General features: G+C 31.0%; 2 protein-coding genes across 2 annotated transcripts; one reads left to right on the top strand and one right to left on the bottom strand.

Annotated features, from left to right (window-relative positions):
- Positions 1-235: 235 nt before the first annotated feature.
- LOC130806494 (ras-related protein Rab7-like) lies at positions 236-6,548 on the bottom strand. The gene is made up of 7 exons (XM_057671605.1): positions 6,329-6,548; positions 5,045-5,071; positions 4,818-4,917; positions 2,441-2,587; positions 1,806-1,886; positions 1,550-1,695; positions 236-635 (listed from the first exon to the last, which is right to left on the bottom strand). The coding sequence occupies exons 1-7, from the start codon at positions 6,379-6,381 to the stop codon at positions 569-571; spliced, it is 621 nt and encodes a 206-aa protein (XP_057527588.1). The 5' UTR covers positions 6,382-6,548; the 3' UTR covers positions 236-568.
- Positions 6,549-8,582: 2,034 nt separating this feature from the next.
- Positions 8,583-18,070, top strand: LOC130806493 (putative proline-rich receptor-like protein kinase PERK6). Its single transcript, XM_057671604.1, has 9 exons — positions 8,583-8,620; positions 9,129-9,791; positions 11,358-11,888; positions 12,673-12,759; positions 13,133-13,203; positions 14,405-14,481; positions 15,412-15,556; positions 16,716-16,877; positions 17,466-18,070. Exons 2-9 carry the CDS (start codon positions 9,209-9,211, stop codon positions 17,718-17,720), a joined length of 1,911 nt encoding a protein of 636 aa, XP_057527587.1. The 5' UTR covers positions 8,583-8,620; positions 9,129-9,208; the 3' UTR covers positions 17,721-18,070.
- Positions 18,071-18,939: the final 869 nt, after the last annotated feature.

Genomic DNA, 18,939 nt, shown 5'->3' with positions numbered 1-18,939 from the left:
CGACAATACCTACTAAATTACTTAGCTTTGATTGTTACGACAACACCCAACACTCAAATATTTGAGTGTACGAGTTTTTAATCGGTTAAAAACAATTTTCTCTTAATTTTCAGTTTGAGTTTGTCTCACAATAAGTTCAAAAATGAACTTAACTCTAATCAAATGATTTATCATTTTTCCAATTACATCAACCTTAATTTGTTCATTTCTAAGTAACAAAATTAGAGTCAAACAATAATGAATGAAAGAAAAAATTTATTAAATAATTTCCAAGGTGTAATAGATTTTCCCAGGACGTGTAGATACGGAGAATAGGAGATAAAAACCTTTTACACTTGCAAGTTGTTCCTTTATTTAAACTGAAAATTACAAGAGAATCACATATTCACATCTGGAAATTCAAGATGTTTGTAAAATTATGTCCAGAATATGAACAATTGTAAGATACAAAACTACTCGATTCAGTATGAATGAAGAAAATCTCGAACTGAAATTCACAAAAACGACAATATACCAGTTGAAAAAAACTTGTTGCGCAGCTCCTAAAAATCGAATACAACTCTTTTTCTTAACAATCACATCCACTTGGCCTCGGCTGGTTGTTGTTTGCAACATCGATTGTGTCCGGTAAGTATCTTCCAGAGGCAATGAACGCATATGCAGAAGGAAAACATGTCAGCAAACACCATTAAAGATAACGAGAGCACAAGATTTGAAGATATTGAAGACTTGAAAAGTAAACAATAATCTTAGGGTAGAATACTAAATTACTAATCATATGATCGACTAGCAAAAGCCATACAGGGCCTAGTCCTAAATGCTTGACAGCAATTGAAACTTGCAGATGATGACATAACCACATAATATAAAACAGACTAATATCATACAATATGGTTCTTTCAGTGGAAGATAAATCAACTTGGGCAGGTGGAAGAAAACCAGATCAAATTATAAACACAACTTATGAGGTGGATTAACGGTTTCGATTCAGACATGGTAGAAGTATTTTAACAAGAGGTGCTAGTTTATAAATGTTACTCGGACTCGTATGCCCAGCACGAAAAATATCCAAGTGCATGACTTGACTAGTTTACGATAAATCCCAAAATTTTGAACCAAATTGAAGTGTCTAAGGGTCTGTCCAACACACGTGTTTGAGGTAAATATATTTCTGAGCACCAGCATCTACAAGAGCTTGCATCATTGTGAAATCTAAATTGTCCTACACACTACAGACTGTAAGTGATACATGTAGGATGAAGATTTTCCTTCTAATCAGTATGCTTTATTGTTGGAATATAATGCATTAGTCTGACTAGAGAAGAAAGGAAAGTTCTCTCAGCCGGAAGGTTCCATCAATAGCTGAAAATAGAAACGCACAAAGTTCTCTTATTACCCCTTCAGACTACAGCAAACAAAAACAGGATAAGGTTTACAAGCAATGCTCTCAGATCCCCCCAAACCTTATCAATAAATCCACCCCAAACCTTATCTATAAATCTACAAGCTTCAGCGTTTCATTACTATAATAAGGTTAAGATTAACTTACATTTCTTCTTCTTCACCACTCTTTAAGGCATTTTTTGCTATGCACTGGAAAGCTTCTTCAACATTCAATCCCTCCTTTGCTGAAGTCTCAAAGTAAGGAATATTCCCCTTAGATGCGCACCATGCCCGTGCCTTTTTCTCAGGAACCTGTGGTTATCATCCAATAGAAATTTGTTATCAAGCTCAGTATGTTCAACTAATAGGAACAAATAAATAACAATCACATCGCATATGAGAGACTATATCCAAAAACTTACCACTCTATTGTTTCCACCATCAACATCAATCTTATTTCCAATGACAACAAAGGGGAAGTTTTCTGGATCGGAAGGACTAGCCTGCAACGTAAAAACATGAAAGATAAGTTTGAGCTTGTCAGGCATATGCTTAACAGAGAGACGACTACTCATCATCCAAAGTATGCTCCTTATGCCTTCCAAATGAAACAAGTAGGAAAAATTATGGTAACAAAGGAGAAAAATCAAGAGAAAACACTCCTCTCACTCGCCTATAGCTATAAGTCGTAATATACAGAGATTAAAATGACAAGGTCAGAAAGTTTTGCAATCAAACATCAAGGGCCTAAAATTTAACTAACAGGGTAGTGTAAAGATCTTAATAAATAACTTTCAGGAAAGATCTACACAATCAAGATACATCAACATGCATTAAATTCCAAAGCTAAATCCTCCATAAAAAAAGATGACTATGCAAAGGGCGCTCAATGAATCTCCAAGTGACGGACAGCAGAAAAGTTGAAGTGAGATTAGAAGTAAATCAAAGAAGCAAAGTACATCCTTAGTCCTTCATTTGACTCTAAGTTTTAATAAGTATCTAGAACATCATTATTTTGAGATAGAAGAGGGGGTGGGCCGCTATAGGAAGAACTCACCTGTATGAGAAATTCTTCCCTCCAGTTGTTGAGATTGTCAAATGACTTCATAGAGTTGACATCATATACAAGAACACAACAATCTGCACCTCGATAGAAAGCAACACCTAGACTCTGAAATCTTTCCTGTCCAGCCGTATCCCATATCTGGCATGACAAAATAGCTGAGCACAGACTTAACAAAACAGAGACGAATTTCTAAAAGATAGTCTAACATCAACATGAAAGTACTGCAACAAACAAGTAAAAGAAAAATTGCAAAATATCTTCAGTTATGTACGAGTCCTGAGTCCTGACTCTCGAAGCAGAAAGGATATATTACATTCATCTTGAAATCACAAGGCCACTAGCCAACTAGATCCATCTGTGAGTACTAGCTGTGACAAAAGGGCAAAGCAACCTTTAATTACTAAAACCTGGCATCCCGTCCGCTTAATTTTAAAAAGCGTGCCTAAGGCTAGCATCTTAGGCAGGTAATGGGAAAGGCACCTTCATAGGACTAGGTGAACAAGGGAAGCGCCTTAGAACGCCTTTTGTTTACAGCTTCAAAAGAAACTCAATTGATTTGGATATCTACCATGTATGTTTTCTCTTCTCTTCTTATTCTTTAGTTCTCTTCTATTGTTTTTATACTAGGTATTTTTAAGGTTTTCCAATTTTTTGAGTTTTAAATTTATTTTTTTGGGTTTTGAGGCGCCTCACATCCAAAGGATAGCAACTTCGCTTGGCGTCTTGGGACTAGGCTCTTGGACATTATCTCATTACGGCACCTTGGTCCTTGTAAACCAAACCCATTTGTCTACTTTAATCATTACACTCTAGTTGAATTTCAAAGACTTAACCACTTTTCATGCAAGATTGTTCTCTATTTTTTAACCACTTTCCATTCAAGTTGTTCTCTATTTCTTTGTTGTTAGTACTAGCGAATAAGGTGAGCCTAACTCTAGATGTATACTAATTACTAATCTCTATCTAAAAACGAAATCTGAACACCTTATTCTTGAAAAAAATAAAACATTTTTGAACAATACCAAAAAAGATTGTTGAACCTTTAATGGGGCCAGTGTTGTAAGATTGTGTAGTTAACTAAAGTCTTATCAAAAAGCACAAGTTGAAATTTTTTTGCCTAACACAAAATGCTTTTTTCCTTTCTTTCTAGTTCCATCATTGAACACTAACACTCAACTTTGTTTACTCTGTACATACAAGGTGAATCGAAGGAAAAGATAAAGAAAAGGAGGAAATCTCAGTTCTTCTTACAGCTCGTTGCTCTTATTCAACCCTGGTATGCCACATTCAGTTCATACGTCCAGTTTTCTCACCAAGTCAACACTTACACTCTGGAATAAATTCATTCATCCAGCATGCCATGGATCCGCATGAATACTTTAATCAACAACTTTTAAAGCCATAAGCAATTGAAGAAGATACCAAAGCTCTAATCTATATCTTTACAATGTACATAGTCATTCAACAAAGATGGTAACCAGGGAATACAAATGCACCACACATGTCGTTTGTTCTCCTTCTTCAAAATGGACCAAAACATCATAATTTCCATCCAACCTGCCTAAATCAAGAAATCACATACAAGTATACAACAGAGGAGAGAGCAGAAATACTCCCTTACGTTGCATTCATTGTTACTAAAATCTCAAATTCCAATCTACGATCTTATGATTATAGGATCCAAAAATAATCGAGCAATCCGAGTCTTAGATAGGATCGTGATATTGGTAGGATCTTATGATCCCAATTGTAAACAACTTTGAGTGGTCAGAACCCGATTCTACGATCCAATCTAGTAAAATTAGTTTGCTTATAAGAAATTTTCTTATTTGCCATCTCACTATTTTTTTTTTCACATACACACATTTATTTGAACCATAATTACAATTTAAAAAAAATAAATTTCTTTATTGATATGGAGTTTTAAAATTAATAGTTGAATGTTTTTTTGTTTCATTCCTTAAAAATGACGTTAAAGATACTTTATGTCAGACTTTCAAACTTTTGAAATGCACAACTATGTCTCAGGCTCTCGGCAACAAATATTATATAGTATATTTGAATTTATATGTGGAATCATAGGTTCCTATGATTTGATCCTTCCTGATAAATTCCAAATAGAGATAACTTCAGTTGGATTATTTAAATGTAATTGTCCTTAGATAAGTGAATCACAAGAAGCAAGAAAAAAGAGTAATACAAATTTAGTAGTAATCCCTAAAGAGGATCACTTAAAAGAGGCCACCATTAAGAATGTTAATATATTAGGGCATCAGTACAAGATACATTGGTATTGGAAGGATCCAAAATAAGCAAGAATGATCATATCCAATTACCGTTGAATAGAAGCATAATTTCGTGTACTGACCTGTAAAGTGAAAAGTCGATCATCAAACTGCACTTCCTTGGTCAAAAAATCAGCACCAATAGTGGCCTTGTATTGATTGCTGAACTTCTTATTCACATATCTAATCAAGTAAGTTAAAGGTGAACAACTATACAATTAGCACAAACATCTAAAAAAATTGACTTCCTCTCTAAACAAGGTAGAAGCCAATTTCTTCTTTTCTCCACGAGCAGGTAAAATAAGGATACTGATTCATCAAAGATGTCTTCCCAACTCTGCAAATACATAGCTAGATAAATGAGTATTTGCAAGAGAGTAGTCAATACACATTAAAAACTTATGCCGCTCATATTAAAATAATTCAAATGACTTTCAATTGAATAATCGTTCTCCAATTCTGTCTTCATTCAAAAAGTCAGGACCAAAGAGACATGTTCACATAAACTCTTCTCGGCACCTATAAATATGAAGATCTTTAAAAACTTATGCCCCCATAATGTCGCACCAATAGTCACCAAAATCAAGCATCCAATAATTTATGCGAGCTCCTTTGTTATGACATATCTAGGCTTGTAAAAGTGTTACGGGCCAAAATATAAAATACATGCAAAACAATTCTGTCTTCAATATTCCATGCAACTCACCATGTCAGTATTTCTTTCATCAGAATTTCAAGAAAGCTCTTCCCTAATAGAACAACCTTTAAACTTGTTTCTCAAATTTATTTTAACATTTAGCAGCGCACACCCGTTTTCATTAATGACTACCGAGAGCAATCATCAATTGAAGATGCATGAAAGTTTTCTTAGTGGACGAAAATCCCAAGCAACGGTTTCATACATGTAAAAAGCAGGCAATGCACACCACTCTTGAACAAACCAGTTGTAAATATGAAACTCTATTTCAGCTTAAGAACTCTAATAGTCAGGAATTCTGTTGAGATACTAAATTGCTAATACAGTTCGCTAATGTAAGAGATTACAAGGATAGCTGAATGCGAAACAATAATGTCCAAGGCAATACACAGTATAACGTATTTGCACAAATTATTATCCAAGACAGTAGCCAACCTAACTTTGGTCAATTATATGCAATTTACCCAAAAAAATCACGTCCAAAAAGCCTCAATTGTACAAAGCATTAAAAAAAATAATTACAAGAGTTTTTTCCAGTCCAAACTCAAAAACTAAAATCATAAAACAGGATAAGCACAAAACTTTTCTAAGTCATCCAATTACAACTAAGAACAATCAATTCATCTCTTTATTTCAACTAAATCATAAAAGAGATTTTAATTCAATTGTCAACCACTGCCAAAAAAATTCAGTGAAGTTACGCTCAGGTGCATAGTTGCTAACCTAATTTTAAATCAAAATTCAGTAGAAAACATCAAACTTAGCAATAAATAACGACAAATAAGCCAAAAATTAAACGAAAACCAGCAAGTCAAACACAAATCAAAGTCAAAACTCAAAAGCACAATGAATAGCCAATCATACAATCATTAAAAGCGTGAAGCAGAACGTACGAACCCGCTATCGCCGAGAATTATAACCTTCAAGAGTGTTCTTCTACGTGATGACATCTTCGAGTTTCTGTAAATTCACGGATCTAGAGGCTAGAGGAGAGAGAAAGAGCGACGAAGAAATAAAGAGAGAGAAAAAGGAACTGATCACTGATGGTAATGAATGAGAACTAGGTAGGACCTTTCCAGGAAGACAGAAGGAGAAATTACAATTTAATCAGTGATTGTTTGTAAATTGTGATCACAGCACAATATGAACTAATATGGACTGATATGGACTGCTGGAACTTTTTACTGCAATCATGCGTCCGTGGCTTTTCTCCTTTACTACCTTGTTGGAGTTAAAAAAAATAGAATGTATAAATTTTATTTGAAGGTGGAAAAAAATATACAAATGATAAAAGAATTTTTCTGTCAGCAGGTGTTCTCTTGAGATAATGTTGCCACTCATATCTTCTTATGTAAGATTTTGTTTGTTTGGGGTAAAATCAATTGTTTGCCTCTAAATCTCTAATTCTTCTTGTGAAAGGAGTATGGCTGTATGGGTATGGATTGTCCGTCACCTTTCCTTATCCAGACCCTACTGCTCTCGACCGAAATATTGGGTATAATGATGATAAATATCCCTTCTCTTTTAGGAGCATACTCCTTTATTCTAATGAATTTGTTCTATTATAAAATCACATGAAGATTAAAAAGATTAAGTATGGTGGGTTAAGATAGTAAGAATTTAGAAATAAGAGAGATTATATAAAGAGTAAAGGTGGTGGGTCATAACTCATGCAAAAATACAATTTAGGTAAATTTATAGGTGTTGAAGCAAGTACCAAAACTGTTAATGATGAAGATGATTTTATCAAATAATCGAACATATCTTGTCTTGTACTTTGGAAAAGGAGGATATATGAATGTGTCGAATTGTGGTGTGTTGAGGTTTGGGTTAGTGCATAAGGACTAAGGTGATCGATGTGAAGCATATAAGATGCATTGAACAAAGCAAGAGAGGCTTTGATCAAGGCATGAAGAGACTTCAGTGAGGATGCTAGACCTTGCCTTAAAAGACATGGTGTGAAGGTTGCTCAAATAAGGTAACAAGAAAACAACAAGCAAAGGGGTGTTCAACCAGTTGCTCATTCGAGCAAAAACAATGCTCGTTTGAGCAGCCTACTGTGCAGCAAATAGTAGGTCTCTGATCATGTTGTTCTTTCGAGCACATGGGTAGCTCGTTCGAGCAGCAGTCTAGGGTGCCCAATGGGTAGTTTTTGTGCGTTTTGCATGACTTTAAGCGTGCATTATTGCTGTTTTATTACGACATTATTGGTAAGTTATTGTGTAGTAGAATGTTGTATGTCCTCTCTGTAAAGGGCTTATAAATTCATAGAATAACACACAACAAAGTGAGTAAAGGCTAATACATAGAGAGGGGCTAGGAGAGTTTCTTTACTTTGCATTAGTATTGTAAGTGATCTTCATTGTTTGGGAGATATTTGCCTTGAGACTTGGGAGTTTGTTCTCAAGATGATAAGGGTTATTTTATTCTTGTATTGTTAAATCCAATAATAAAATAAATATTTATTGAGAGGGAGATATCCAAGATACCTTATATATTATTGTGTTCTTTTTTTCATTGCTTTTAATTTGTTGTGTTTTCAATCTTGTTTCTCTTTTGTGAGACCTTACTAGCTTTTATTTCAATTAGGATGGAAGAGTATTAAGTTTTTGGAATCATTCTAGCTCAAATTAATGTTTAAAAGATACCTTGTAATTAGATTTTGTATAGGTTGTATTTTAGAAAGAAACGTGAATTCGATTATCGCTGACCTCTATTCTGACCTTTTCCTTCACTAAGCCTACCATACCCAAACATAAAACTATCCAAATGTACCTAATTAAACTCTCAATCTAGGCTAACTTAATTTAGATTTTTTATTCTATGATCGCCTTAAGATATGAATTACCGACATTATAAAATGTTCTTATTTTAAGGTCATTGTATGAATCTGTTTTTCTATAATAAAAAATAGTAAATAATAAATAAAAAATAAAAAATACTTTATCATATCATAATCACTAACAAAACATAAATACTAAAATCAACCATAAAATAATTCCTAAAATCTAGTCCTCAAAAATTTAATTATAAATTAAGAAAAAAGGATGCCAACCAATACTTCCTATTTTGTAGATGGTGGATGGAGTAGGAAACAACTTTGTCCAATTTCTTGTTGATTTTCCATTAGAATGTCCCTTCTTTTTACTCCCTCTTCCTTTGACAATCAAAATGCCCTTCTCCACACAGGTTAATTATCTTCCACCTTTTCTTTTTACTTCTTCTTTCTATTTAATTTCCAAATTTTGTTTATGAATTTCTCCATTGAATTCAATGATTATCAATCTATTAGAAACTTTTTTTTTTTACACATTATGGATATGCTAAATTAATGTTGATTGTTTTTTCAATATATTTCATACAAATTATAATGTAATGTTATTTTATAATTGCTCATTGGGATAATTTTTTTTCATGTTTATTGTATGAATTTATGGAAATTTATGTATATATAAATATATGTTAATGTTGATTGTTTTTTCAATATATTTCATACAAATTATAATGTAATGTTATGTTATAATTTCTCATTGGGATAATTTTTTTTCATGTTTATTGTATGAATTTATGGAAATTTATGTATATATAAATATATGTTAATGTTGGTTGTTTTTTCAATATATTTCATCCTAATTATTATGTAATGTAAAAATGGCTCTTTGTGACAATTATTTTTCATGTTTATTGTATGAATTAGGGGTCATCAATTGGAGGAGAGGCAATATCAGAAGGCAATATATCGATTGTTAAGTTTTCATTAAGAAAGTTTGAAAGATAATGGGTTCTTCTGACAACGATAATAGTGCAAAATCTCCATCTCCTTCAAAATCAGATAATAACAACAATAACTCGTCATCGAACAACAACAACAATAACAATAACAACGACAACAACAACAATAACAACAACAACGGTAGTAATAACAACAACAACAACGACAATAATAGTGATGATAATAATATTAGTGGTAGCGCTAACAACAAAGACAGCAACAACAATAATAATAGCGGAAACAACAATAATAATAATGGCGGCAATAATAACAACAGTAACAACAACAATAATAATAATAACTCGAAGAACAAATCGTCGAATTCTCCACCACCACCTCCTCCATCGAAGGGTTCGCATTCATCATCCTCACCACCTCCTCCAAGATTAAGTGGAAAGTCTTCTTCTTCACCACCACCATCTTTATCTTCCAATAACAATAATAATGCTGCTCTTATAGCTGGACTTGTGGTTGGTGTTGGGGTGTTATTATTGTTATCAATATGCATAGTGGTGATTTGTACTAAGAAGAAAAAAAAGAGGGGTAATGACAACATTCCATACTATCATGTAAATCATTCTCAACAAGGTATGCGCTTTTATTTAATTTATTATTCAAAGTCTTTACTTAATTAAATTTCTATAATAATTTAAATGATTTACACTAACTTCAACTTTTTTGTTCCATTTTTTATTCTATTTCTAACATTAATCAATTTTTTTAAAAAAATTACATAGAATAATCCAATTTTTTCATGATTCTTCTACAATAATCCCACCTATTGATTAACCATGATTAATCTCAACTTTAGGTAGTATTTATCTAGAGTAAACTTGGGTAACCCGATGACCTGCTATTGTAGGTTATTCATAAAAAAAAAGTAAACTGAAAATTAATTTAAAATTAACGAAAAAATTTTAAAGTTTACATAAAAAATTTTGAATAATAAAAAAAGATAACATAAAAAAATCACATAAAATTGTTTAAAAACAATTTTTTTGATGTTTTATTTTAATTTATCTTTTAAAAAAAAAAAAAAAAACTTGCTAATAGCAAGCCACCGGTTACCGGGTTTACTCTAGGAAAACACCCCTCAAAAGGTGGGATTATTCATGGTTAATTAATAGGTAAGATTATTGTTGAAAAATCATGAAAATGTTGAATTATTCTAGATACTTTTTTTATTATTATTAAATTTTCTTTTTTAAGGATTTTATCAAATGACTAGTAAATTTGAGCCATTGTTTATATATAATCTATAAATATCAATTATCAAATGTATTAATACCCTTAAGTCTTAAAAAGAAGCATTTACTTGAGGACATATAAGAAAATCATGTTGAATTAGTACCATAGATATTAAGCTAATTTTCACTTGGTAGTTGAGGAATTTACATTAGTTGGCTTTTAAAGCCAATTTCTTAACGGTCATGCAGTTTTAAGGGTTAATTATTCTATCATAGAATCTAAATCGTAGGTTTTCTTACTTAAAAAAATTAGCTCTAATAAATATAAAATATTTAAATCAACAAATAATCTTAAAAGTCAACCACAATAAATTTTTCTGCAAAATTATGTTCTCCTTCAATTTTTTTATGTTTTTCCATGATCTTTCACAAATAGGTAGTTTTAAAATATTTGTCTAGTACTTTATAATATTTTCTATTTTTGGATTATTTTTTTGAAAGGATCTTTTTAGACAATTTTATCCTCCTTAAGTTGGATAAATATCTCTTTTACCTCAAGACATTTTTTTTATTATATATATATATATATATATATATATATATATATATATATATATATATATATGTAATCATTGCGTTTTTTAATAAAAAAAGTCATTTTTTTTACCTATTTTCAAAATTATCAATATCATCGCCTTATAATTATCAGTAAACTAATATTTCATTGACTCTAAATTTTATTGATATGTATATAGTATACTCATCTCAATATACAAACACATAAGAATGAAGATAAATCATCTATCTTAAATTTAAAATATTGTAAATAAATAGAAGCTTAAAATTACTTATCAAAGTACCTACCTCAATATTTTTTATACTAAGTTTAAGTTTCAAAAATTTTTAAAATTTTTTGAATAAACATAAACTTAAAATTATTAAATATTTTTACTCCCTTCTATATCAGATCAACAACGTCATTTCAATAGCGGGCAACAATATAGCGAGCAACATGCACCATGGCAAGGGCAACACCAAGAAACAAACTACCCCTCAAGCCAATGGAGCCCCGCCATGGCGCCACCGCCGCCGCCTATGATGAGCAACGATATGAGTAGTGCAAACTACTCATCAGGACCAAAAGGCCCCGTCTTGCCGCCACCTCATCCATCAGTAGCCTTAGGGTTTAGCAAGAGCACCTTTAGCTACGAGGAGTTAGCGACCGCCACAAATAAATTCTCACAAGATAGGTTGTTGGGTCAAGGAGGGTTCGGCTATGTGCATAAAGGAGTTTTACCTAATGGTAAAGAAATAGCTGTTAAAAGCCTTAAATCTGGGAGTGGTCAAGGTGAAAGAGAATTTCAAGCTGAAGTGGATATTATTAGTAGGGTCCATCATAGACATCTTGTATCCCTTGTGGGTTATTGTATTGCTGGTGGTCAAAGGATGCTTGTTTATGAGTTTGTACCTAATAATACACTTGAGTATCATCTTCATGGTATGCTAACCTTTTTCTACCCTTTATATACTATGAGTATTTTTTGGCCTGATTTCGTAGTTAGTATAAATAATAATTAGTCATGTTGGAGTCGGAGTCGGAGTCGAGCGGTTTAAATACGTATTGTTTATTGTGTTTTTATTCTAACCTCTCCTTATTAAATTATAATTACAGCTAAGTAAATATTACAAAATCAAGTAAAGTGTTGATCATTATATAAGTTGTAAATTTAATAATTTAAAAATTTAATATAGTGACTTGGAATATTTGGTTTTTACGAGGTGAATAAACATTTTTTATCTGTTTGATAACCTTAAGTCTTTAATTTTTTCGCTTGATAGACAAAAGATTAAGGTTTTCGTTAAATTTACATCATCATTACCTATCATAATGATTTTTTTTCATAAAATATCGTCTTGATCATCACCCTTATGGGGCAATTTTTCGAAAATTTGTTTGAAATGAGTATTTAATTTAATAAAGACTTAACCTTTTGTCTACCACATGAAAAAATTAAAAGCTCGAGGTCACCATATGGATTAAAAATTTTTTTATCTACCACGTGAAAAAGTCGTAAATTCAAGGTCACCACGTGAAATTTCCCAAAATATTTTATTATATACGATTTTATATACTTTTTTCTTAAATTATTAATTTTTTCTATTGAAAAACATTAAAATTTAACTTGTATTTGTATAATTATTTTAGTGTATCGATTATTTAACTATAAACTTTAGTTTAGTTTATTAATTTGATGATTATGATTATTTGTATTTTCTTACAGGAAAAGGTCGACCAGTCATGGATTTTCCTACAAGAATGAGAATTGCACTTGGATCCGCCAAGGGTTTGGCTTATCTTCATGAAGATTGTATGTATTAACTCCTTTTTTTAACCTAATTCATTATTTATTTATTTTGGCAAATGCTAACCAACGTTTTTGGAGAGCGTTTGTTGAACGAGTAAATTAGTAAATAAAATAAAAAATAAAAATAATATAATACTTTTGAATATGTGATTTGGTGATACATTTCGAATTTATGCTATATTAGGTAATATAATAAATACTTATATAATTAAAATTTTAAATGTAATTTAGTTTACTATTTAAAACAAATTTTTTCCTTACCAACCAACGTAAATAGATTGGGTGTCCCCTTAACAAGATCTTTTATTTATGTTCTATTATTTTTAATTTTTTTTTTTATTTCACAAGTAGCTCACTGACAGAAGCATATTTGTAGGCCACCCAAGAATTATCCACAGAGACATAAAAACTGCTAACATCTTGATTGACAATGCCTTTGAGGCCAAGGTTTGTACATTTATATTTGAGTTTGTCCAGTTAAATTACAGTTATTAATTTGTTAATTTAATAAATTAATTTTATCATAAATTTTTATTTGTAGTTGTGTAATCCTATTATCACAAAATACGCGTTTTGTAATCCTATTTGTAGTTGGTGTTATAATCTAATGAAATTGGTATTATAACTTATTAGAGTTGGTATTATAACATTAGAATTGGTATTATAACCTTTTAAAGTTGGTATTTGGAGTTTGGTGTCATAACCGATTAAAGTTGGTTTTGGAGTTGGTATTATAAGTTATTTGGAGTTGGTGTTATAAGCTATTGAAATTGGTATTATAACCTATTAAAGTTGGTTATGATAGGTTAAAATGCCAACTCCAAATACCAACTTTAATAGGTTATAATACCAACTTCAATAGGTTATAACACCAACCCCAAATAGGTTATAGTACTAACTCCAAATACCAACTTTAATAGGTTATAACACCAACTCTAAATACCAACTTTAATAGGTTATAAAATTTACTTCAATATGTTTTAACACCAATTTCAATAGGCTATAACACCAACTTCGAACAGGGTCAAACGTGCACGTTAGTTTTTAAGATTTTCTCTCGTTTTTTTATTGTTGGGCCTAAGCCTAGAGAGTCGTCTTTTATAAGACGGTATCTCAGGAGAGGCGCTGCACTTATATATGGCATGATTTGATAGGGGATGGATTTTGGGATTTTATTTATCTTTTTATCTTTTATTTATTTTCTTTGTCTTTTTATGGTGATTTACAAATTACTGTTATTGATTAGTAACTTCTATTATCTTTGGCAGTAAAATTGTCATAATAATAAATCAATTTTTGCCTGTTCTATTAAAAATAAATATATTTATTGCTTATTATATTATTAAATAAATTTATATAATATTGCGTATAATTGCTGAAAATAAAGGTTTTGCCTATTGTTCATAACCTTTTTCAAACCTTCAATTATGTAAGTCAAGCAATTAAAATTAAAATAATTTGTAAATTTATTTTCAACAAGCATATCTGAAAAAAGAGTAATTTAAAAACACAACAAACGAATTTTTTTCAACGGATAAAGCAATTATTCGTTTGTTATCAACAATATTGCCTTTATATTTTCATGTGCATTACAAATCAATTAATTGTAAATTTTATGACTAAAGAAACTACATTTCCATTGATTAAGGTTGCGGATTTTGGATTAGCTAAACTTTCATCCGACACTTATACTCATGTATCCACTCGTGTTATGGGAACATTCGGGTAATAATCTTCATACCAAACATCCTCTTTTGTTTTTAGACTCAGTTTTTTATATTTCAAAACTTGTACTCGACATAATGTTAAAATTTAGATTACTACGTATCTAAGACCATTCTTATAGAAGTATTAAAAAGACCACTATATCAGCTTTACCCTTTAGGATTACAATAAAGAAATATTGGATTAAAATTTTTAAAACTTGACTAAAAATATGTTGGGATTCGACTAAAATATTGATGTGCAACTAAAAATACTGACGTGAAATTGAGAATAGGTCAAAACGATTGAGTATGGGTTTCACTCGGGTTTGATCTAGATTTTACCTTTTTTGGATGGGGTCGTATTTGATCATGGGTCAAAATATTCATGTTATGACCAACTAATTTCCGATCAAATTTTCGGGGTAATTTCAAATCAAATTAAAATTTAACAGGTCTAATTGGAATCCCACCTACTAACTACTAAGGTTATCAATGTTTGGCATGTGAAAATGAGAATAGTTGAGACTTGAAATGAGACTTAGGAATGAGACTTGAATTGGGACTTTGAAAATAAATATTTCATGCACTTGTTTGACAAATGATAAAAATAGGTAAGAAATTAGATAAAAATTAATTATATTTACAATGTTATTTCTATGACTCTTTACTTTTCTTTACTTTTATTAAAGATAAAAATGTCTTTTTATAGTTTACTTAACTCTCAACTTAAATTATCACCTTTCCTAAGATTTTTTGGTGAGTTTTCCAATTTTTATCAATTCTCATTCCCCTCGAACAAGCAAGAAAACTTCATAGTTTTACTCTCAAAATTCCGATCTCTAACCTCAATTCCTTAAGCACGCACAACACAAGCTTATTTGAACCTTTTCAAACAAAACATTAAGAAAAATAATTTATACCCATGTTTCAACCCTTTGTGACGACTTAGGTACTTGGCACCGGAATACGCAGCAAGTGGAAAATTGACGGAGAAATCCGACGTATTCTCATTTGGTGTCATGCTCTTGGAATTGGTCACCGGCAAGCGCCCAATTGATCCATCTGCTGATGAAGAAGATAGCTTAGTGGATTGGGTTAGTACTTACTACTTGTACATCATCTCTTTAATTGGTACTTTCTCAATTTCCAATATATACAAGTACAAATGGTATGAGCTGGCAACTTAACGCGAGTAATTGAACTGTAGATATTAGTATATATGGTGTGATTAGGGATTAGGGAGTGTTTGGTATTAAGAGAGGAAAGAGAATGGATACGAAAGGGTAAAGGTAATAATAAGTGTTATTGTTAAATATTATTTGGTATAAAAAAATTAAAAAGTAAGGGTAACAAACAATAAAACTAAGGGGGCTATTAATGGTGGAGCTTGGTGTATATAATTTTGTGAGAATTTAGAGAGAAAGGATAATTGTTTCCATAACACTTTAAGAGGTAACAAAGTAATGGTAACAGTTATTCAATTTTTATTACAACAAGTAATGGATTGTGTTAATAGAATCCGTTATCTATAGCAAAAAATACTAAACCAAACACCCGCTAAATGTACTATGTAAGGTCACACATTTAATACATGCTTATAATATCTCAAATTTTCAAATCTAACCCATTAAAGATTAATGCTTACTTAATGTATTCTTAATGCCTATTTACATTATCCAGAATGCTTACTATATTCTTAATGTCTACTTTCAATATCTTAAATGTCTACTTACATCATTTTTAATGCTTACTTACAATATTTTAAAAAATATATAATGAGCCGTCCAAATTAGAGATGGTTTTCAAAGAAACCGTCTCTCACAAGAATTTGTGCCTCTGTTACGGTGTGTTTAGCACCTTAACTTACAATGAAAGAAATTCGAACATAGCGCACCTTTTATAAAACTAAGAAAATGTATTAGTATATATTGAATATCTGACCCACAAGTATTTTAACTCTACGTTTGAGTCATAATATATATGTTATTTTAGCTGTGAACACATAAATACCTAAAATCCTAAATTATGGCTTCATCTCTAAATTCATTTGAACATCTTATATATGATTAGAACCAATCTTGTACTTAGGGTAATCTTGGTATATAAGTGAGTGTTTAACCATTTCAAGTTTGTTATTAGTATTAATTTGAATGAAAATTAGAATAATTGTATCAACCTAATTAATCATTTAGCATAATCAAAAAATAATTAATTATTTAGCATATGGTAACGTATTGCTAATGACAAAAACAGGCAAGACCGCTAATTGGACAGGCCATGGATGGAGGAATATTAAATGGGTTAGTTGATCCCCGTTTAGAAGCAGATTTTGATTCCGAAGAAATGATGCGTTTGATTGCATGTGCTGGTGCATCTATTAGACATTCTGCTAAACGAAGGGCTAAAATGAGTCAGGTATTTATACTTTCATGCTTCAATTTAAATATAATAACATAATCGATTATTATCTCAGTTGAAAAGCAAATACAATTTATCGAAATATAAATTATTGCATGAAACGTTTCACTGTAAGACGATGCGTCTTCAACTAAAACAAATTATTCCATCAATGAATTAAAAATGTATGAGTCATTGAAACCTTCCTTCCATACCAATTGGTTTTAGGATTGAACCTCATCAGGTCTGTGTGCAGTCAAGTACTCTCCTCTTATGCGGGTCTTATATATTGTGTACAAGCCCAATAACAAATTTATCATGGTTATAGTAACCAGCATGACAATGCATCACGAGTTCAAATCACAACCACCCCTCATTTGAAGTGGAATATTTAACACCAAATATGATGAGGTTTTGGGCTGTATCCACAGACCACGAGCTTCTAGCCCAAAGTGCTCTCGAGGGGTGTATTAGAGCATATAACATATCATGAGTTGATTTCTTGACAAATTCGATCCTCAAACGTCACCTAACTCTCTAATCAAGGAAACATAAATCTTTAACGCCATTCAGATATCTAAATCTAATTTGTTACACAAATTACAGATTGTTAGAGCCCTAGAAGGTGATGTTTCACTAGAGGACTTAAAGGAAGGGCCAAAGGCAAGAAGTGGTAGCACACTAAGCAACAGCGAGAGCTCAGAGTATGACTCAAATTCATATAACATTGACATGAAGAACTTTAGAAGAACAGCATTTAACAGCACAGATTATCCAAGTAGTGAATATGGACATAATTCTGCTTCAAGTGAAGAAATGTCCACTAAAAGAACTAGCCCTAACCCAAGAAATTTTCTCTAAAATCATTATTTTATAATTTCACCATTGATTAATGTTAAGTATGAGATTATTGCTTGAAGAAAATGATTTGATTGAGATGTTACTGCGCTTATAATTACTTTTCTGTTTCTTTAAATTTGCTACATTATATAAATTAAAATTAAAGTAAGAGATTTCAGAAGCACGGAGGAGTAATTGATCAACAAAGAGAATGTAGTTTTGTATTGTTTTATTTAAAAGAGATGGTGGCTACATTTAATTAAACATAGAATGTATTTTTTATGATATATTGTAAAATATTTGTAACAATCACAATTTTTTCGGAGCATATGTATTTTATCAGATTTTTTTGACCTATTGACTTCGTTTGATCATTGTTGGACCACGTTAATAATTTATTCTATGTAAATTCAGGATATAATCCTAAAATCATATGACAATAAGAGAAAAAACTTTTATAATTTATATAGTGTGTGCACCATCTTTAAATTATCGCATATGTGACAATTCCAACATATATCCCAAACCAACTTTGTAAAGTATATTTTTTACCAAAAATTTATCCTTCTCTAGGGGGTTTAGGTTGTTATGTTGGGTTAGTATTGTCAGATTTTTTTTCCACACCCCTACATTTTCCTCTGAAAATTTTCTTTATAAGATCGTTTAAAATGAAATTTTTGTATGAAATTGTCTCAATTAACACATATCCATACAAGAAGCTCAATTCTCAATTTAATTAGACTATTTAACTCAATTTAAATTATCTCACAATAAGACCGTTTTAAATGAGAATTTGTGATTTTTTTGTTATTTGAAGTACATGACAAGAATTGTCGGTGAACTTAATTGTTTAATGAAAGGCCATTTTTATCTCATTTGGAGAATATATACCATTTTCCAAGAAAAGTTTAGGATTCGATTCTTACTAAATCATTTCCTTCCCTCAACTAAACTTGTAATTCGAAGTTTTATTTGTTCAAATAATTCCAACTATATGACTTATTTTTTCATACGCTTGATATATCCTTCTCAAAAAAATCCGACATTTTATTCTTCTTGTCAAAATACTTCTATTTTTTATTTAAAAAAATACTTTTAAGAGGTCATTGTAGAAAATTATTAGATAAGTTAGAGGAAGTTTTATATTGAAAAATCAGAAATGGATTTGGGAGAGGTAATGTGTTAAGTTGCTTGTTCATTCTTTCTAATGGGTTGATTGCAATTATTGGGCAAACATCCA

Source organism: Amaranthus tricolor, chromosome 2, assembly GCF_026212465.1.
Source record: "Amaranthus tricolor cultivar Red isolate AtriRed21 chromosome 2, ASM2621246v1, whole genome shotgun sequence".
In the NCBI taxonomy this organism is placed as follows: domain Eukaryota; kingdom Viridiplantae; phylum Streptophyta; class Magnoliopsida; order Caryophyllales; family Amaranthaceae; genus Amaranthus; species Amaranthus tricolor.
Note: the sequence above shows the minus strand (reverse complement) of the source record. Positions and strands in the feature narration are given on the sequence as shown.

Coding starts and splice junctions, on each gene's coding strand:
- LOC130806493 (XM_057671604.1), top strand. CDS start 9,209: ATGGGTTCTTCTGACAACGATAATAGTGCAAAATCTCCATCTCCTTCA. Junction 11,889..12,672: donor ACTTGAGTATCATCTTCATG/GTATGCTAACCT, acceptor ATTTTCTTACAG/GAAAAGGTCGACCAGTCATG. Junction 15,557..16,715: donor AAGATAGCTTAGTGGATTGG/GTTAGTACTTAC, acceptor TGACAAAAACAG/GCAAGACCGCTAATTGGACA.
- LOC130806494 (XM_057671605.1), bottom strand. CDS start 6,381: ATGTCATCACGTAGAAGAACACTCTTGAAGGTTATAATTCTCGGCGAT. Junction 1,887..2,440: donor GGGAAGAATTTCTCATACAG/GTGAGTTCTTCC, acceptor TTTACGTTGCAG/GCTAGTCCTTCCGATCCAGA. Junction 636..1,549: donor AGTGGTGAAGAAGAAGAAAT/GTAAGTTAATCT, acceptor TGCCTCTGGAAG/ATACTTACCGGACACAATCG.